The sequence below is a fragment of the Tachysurus fulvidraco genome, chromosome 8 (assembly GCF_022655615.1).
Source record: "Tachysurus fulvidraco isolate hzauxx_2018 chromosome 8, HZAU_PFXX_2.0, whole genome shotgun sequence".
In the NCBI taxonomy this organism is placed as follows: Eukaryota; Metazoa; Chordata; class Actinopteri; order Siluriformes; family Bagridae; genus Tachysurus; species Tachysurus fulvidraco.
The window spans coordinates 5569433-5574432 of record NC_062525.1 but is presented as its reverse complement, the minus strand read 5'-3'; the positions used below and the strand labels follow the sequence as shown (position 1 = coordinate 5574432).

General features: G+C 39.2%; 2 protein-coding genes across 3 annotated transcripts in view; one reads left to right on the top strand and one right to left on the bottom strand.

Annotated features, from left to right (window-relative positions):
• Positions 1 to 2337, top strand: part of unc13d (unc-13 homolog D (C. elegans)) — a 34775-nt gene extending 32438 nt beyond the window's left edge. Inside the window, exons 34-35 of the mRNA XM_027160428.2 lie at positions 547 to 746; positions 2033 to 2337. Of these exons, the coding sequence (XP_027016229.1) occupies positions 547 to 746; positions 2033 to 2145 (313 nt within the window). The 3' untranslated portion in view covers positions 2146 to 2337. The remainder of the gene's footprint in view (positions 1 to 546; positions 747 to 2032) is intronic.
• Positions 2338 to 2804: 467 nt separating this feature from the next.
• unk (unk zinc finger) overlaps positions 2805 to 5000 on the bottom strand; it is a 19015-nt gene continuing 16819 nt past the window's right edge. For both annotated transcript variants that reach the window (XM_027160430.2, XM_027160429.2), the window contains one exon: positions 2805 to 5000. This exon is cut by the window's right edge and continues 2333 nt beyond it. The gene's annotated coding sequence lies outside the window, so the exon portion shown is untranslated.

The window sequence follows — 5000 nt, the reverse complement described above, 5'->3', positions numbered from 1 at the left end:
ATGAAGGTCTTCAACCGTCATTTGAAGATATCCAGTGACTCTGCTGTTCAGACACCTTGGGGAACTTCACTACACCACCTCGGTGCCAGAACAGAAAAGAGTCTTGTTGTATGTCTACCTCTTACCCTGAGAGATGGTAGGACCGGTCGAGATGATACCTTCAAATCTGAGCTGCTTATGAACAAGCACTTGGGGCATCTCAGAGAACAGAAATTGGTAGAATAGATAGAAACATTTGTATTTCTATGAATATACAGTACTGCCCCTAGCAGGCTATGTAAAAACAGAAATACTTATGGAAAACTAGATATTTTTAAAACACAGAGTGTCTACTGTCATACGACAGAGACATTCAGTGCTGAACATGGAAACAGGAGAAGAAGAGGAATTTAAATACGGTTGAGAGAGTACGCTGCAGTTAACAGTTTTATATAGATTTCTTTAGTACATTTTAATTGACCACTGTAGTTCTGTGTGGACTGTGGGTGAGTGTTGGTTAAGTGCTCGTGGTGGTAATTGTCCTCCTGTGGTGCCGGGGGGGTGCAGTGCTGTTTCTTTAGAGCAGTGCCAGTCAGCTGGCGCGTGCCTGGTGGTGACGGTGCTGGACTATGATGCACTGCGCAGCGACGACTTCGAAGGAGAGGCGTTTCTTTCTCTGAAGGCGGTGCCTGGAGTTGCAGGAGGAGGAGGCTCTGACCCTGCCCCTGCGCAGATCCGCCTCCCTCTGATGCACCCCAAACCAAACAGTAAGAGTTTCTGTTTTTACCCCAAAACATTATACACTGACGACTTTTTACCGGCAGCTACATTGCCTTACATTAATTATCTGGAGAATGCATAATGAGTAAACTTGAAACTCAGGCTCCTGATTCCCAGACATGGAAGATTATCCTCTGGAGATTTCAAATCCTGGTTAAACATAAATCTATAGATGGGAGTCTAGGAAAGCAAAATTGGCCTTGCTACAGAATGTGAGCAGAAATGGAATACCCTCTCTCACCTGCCAATCACAGGAACAGTTGCCAATCATGGGCATAAGTAAGGTCATGTATGCGAAAGGAGGCAGATTACAGATAACTGGGATAATGCACACGTCGGGATGGAAAGGGGCATAAAACACAGCTGAAAAAAAAAAAGAAGCTCTGAATAGGACACCTTCAGTGTTATTTTAAATTTGTACAAACAAATAAAATAAGGAACTAAGACTTGTCAGAGATTCATTTTGGACATTCATTATATTATTTACAGTAATGTCTAATCATTTCTACAACACAAGAGCGTTTAGATTTTTAAAGCAGCGCTGCAATGAACCCAAAAACACTTCTAATTACACTTGCACCCTTTAATGTAAATGTAAAATAAGGGCATTAGTTTTAAGGGATGCTTTTGTAAATCATGAATATTTAAGATGTAAAACAAACACGTCGTTTGTATTTAAAGTCAGTAATCAATTTAATTCTGATATCAATTTAATTCCGAAGGATGGAGAGTTTTTACTCTAATTTTTTTTTTTTTTAATTTTTCACCCATAAGTCTTTAAACATTCTCCCCTCATTTTTTCAAACATTTTTATCCTCTTTCTAGATGTTTTTTCTTTCTTTTTTCATTCAATCGTAGGCTTTTTAATACATACTTATTTAACCGCAAGAATAAGCCTACACTTAGAGGGAAAATCTCTGGCAGGAAACATTATATTTTGCCCAAAAGAGAGAAACATTAACCTTCCAAAGAATCCTAAAGTGTGACGTTTGCGTATGTTTATTTTATTTTATTTTACTTTTCAATATTCACTACATTATTTGCTAATAATTGAACATTGCTGCATTAAAGTGACTTATCTAAAGTGAATTCATTATTAATCCATTTTTAGAAAAATAAAGAAATGCATGGTTTTAAAAGGAGCTGCTAAAAAAAAAATCTAGAAATATTAAAAGGCCAAAAAACATTTTTCAAGATGAAGTGCTTGACAATCAAACGATTATTATTATGATAAAATGATAGTGAGCTTATATTTCCTCTGGGTGTTTTACAGGTGACTTAAACCTGAAGATGCTCGAGGGCAGAAAGGGCGAGCGTGAAGCTCAGGCCTTCGTCAAACTGCGCAAACAGCGAGAGCGCAAATCTCAAGAAGCGATGAAGGAGTAGAGACGAGAAACCATCGCCTGTCACGATTCTTCTGTATTTATCTGGGAAATGTTTTATTTTGGTGTTTTACGTGTTTATTTTCTAGAACATGCTTCAAGTTATTTTAAAACTGGTTCCTGGAACGCCTCTGCTTTGTACATTTTAATTCTGCATGTAAAAAAAAAAAGATTAAATAAATATTATATATATAGAGAGAGATTAACTGAAGCATTTCTTTTGGAATAAACAGGAATAAATGTGGAAATGTTCTGAAACTTGTGTGTTGAAAACAAATGGTACACTTCTGAAATAAATAAATAAATAAATAAATAAATAAATAAATAAATAAATAAATAAAGAAAGAGGTGGGAGTAAGTCACACGTGCGTCTCAAGGCATGAATGTCAAGTCGAGTCTTTTTTTTAATATTTGTTATGCAAGTCTCAAATTTGCGACTTAAGTCTGACTCGAGTCCCCCATCTCCGAGTCATTTAGCGCAAGTCCAAGTCAAGTCTCAAGTCATGAATGTCAAGTCAAAGTCGAGTCTTTTTTTTTAATATTTGTCAAGCAAGTCTCAAATTTGCGACTTAAGTCTGACTCGAGTCAAGTCATATGACTCGAGTCCCCCATCTCTGCTATATATATATATAATATAATATGAACATAGATGACTGAGACGTGTTAATCAAAAAATATACATTTGTTTATTGTTTTGTAGAAAAACAGAATGCAATACTGAACGGTTTGGAGCAGACGATTACAGACCTTACAGTGAAGCTCTGATCTGAAAAGCTTAAAAAGGAGTCAAATGTAAACTCTGCACAGCTCCAGCGTGATTCCGTCTCACCGGCTGCTGATCTCCTTCCTGAGGAGCTGAATAAAACCTTATCAGTGAGAACACACTACTCTGTGTAGCAGCCCTTCACCTGGCTGTGAAGTCTCACGGATCTCCGCCGTACTCGAGTCAGTGCGCACGATAATAATCGATAATAAAAGAAGCTAAAATTCAAACTTCACTATTAGACACCTGTCCACACCGAATACCGAAACGAATCAGAAAAAAGCTTCAAGGCGTAAGATAACAGCTTTTTGTAGTGAAGACGTTTCGAGCGGGATTTCGAATGAAATCCGAGATCTGTGTAGACGGATTCTGCATATCGTAAGTATTCATTAAAACAGAGATGCACTGAGTGTTCCTGATGTGATACGATACCGATATCAGAGCTGCGTACGAGCGAATCTGAATTTTTACAGGTGCTGAAACTCTGAACATGGAGTAATAATGAACAGTGATGGATTCTCAAATCTGATAGGAGGAAATAGAGGAGTTGTGAACTCTCTCGCTCTGTCTCTCTTATTGGAAAATAATTTTTTAATTGATTGGTTGAATTACACAACTGGGTCATTAATAACTTTCTAACAGCAAATGATTGATTGATCAATTAATTAATTTTCTACCGCTTATCCAAACTTCTCGGGTCACGGGGAGCCTGTGCCTATCTCAGACATTATCGGGCAACGAGGCAGGATACACCCTGGCCGGAGTCCCAACCCATCACACACACACTCTCATTCACTCACACACTCACACACTACGGACAATTTTCCAGAGATGCCAATCAACCTACCATGCATGTCTTTGGACCGGGGGAGGAAACCGGAGTACCCAGAGGAAACCCCCGAGGCACGGGGAGAACATGCAAACTCCACACACACAAGGCGGAGGTGGGAATCGAACCCCCAGCCATGGAGTGTGAGGCGAACGTGCTAACCACTAAGCCACCGTGCCCCCCCCCCCCCCCCCAAATGATTAATTTATTTAAAAAAAAAAATGCATTATGAGATAAAATATGTACACAACTATGGTCTTGATCCTTTTATTTTCAGTCAAACAGCTATACTGTATTAAATTATTCCAGCCAGGAATAGAATAGAATAAAATTAAACTATAGAACATACCTGGGAGATCTTTAGATAGCATCTTACTGTTGTGAATATGAATACACGAATGAATAAATATTTTATATGTAATTTGGACCTGCATTGATAAGTACTACACGGCCGTTTGAATTTAAATGCGGTTATATTCTGTACGTTTTCCTATGGTTATTGTTTGCCTATAGATATTTATGAACGAACGAACGAACAAAATGGTGGTCTATGACTTATATATGACCTGCTATACACGATAACGATCGGTCGTTACGCATGCCACACGAGAGTGAGCAAACAATTTGGAAATAGACCTACGTATTCTCGCTAAATTAGGAAAACTAGATTGCATGGTTATCGCATGGTCGATGCTCGACACGAGTCCGAGTCTCGACTTGGTCAGTTGCGGTTCTCACAGATTTATTAAACAGCAGCCAAACTCAAAATATTCAAACGCTTAACTAAAGATAGTCGTCCAGCTATTCAGCAGGTTTGATGGCTAAATATATTGGATATTTTGCATAAACTGGAGTTTAGTCACTTCACTATGATAACTCGTCCCCATTCTGCATCAAACACAGATACTGTGATGTAGACGTCTTCACAGGTCCACTTATATCCGAAAACCCGAGGTCCGACCCGAGACCCGAGCGGGTTCGGGTGTAAAAGTTCCACGTGTGCCTCGGACACGGGTGGGGTCTAATAATAGCGGCATCGGGTCTCGGGTAATTTAAAATAAATGTGTTTTTACCGAACGGACCCGAGAAGACTGTATCTCGCGTGTGTGCATCAACTCGAGTCCTTTTCAAATCGCTCCTCTATTTGCCAAGACCGCTTGAGAAATCGTGTGGCTGGCAGTAAGCTAATTTTCATTGAAACAGACCTGTCAATCAATTTTGAATCCACGTTGTAGCGGTTACTTTAGTGTAGAGTTATGCAACATTC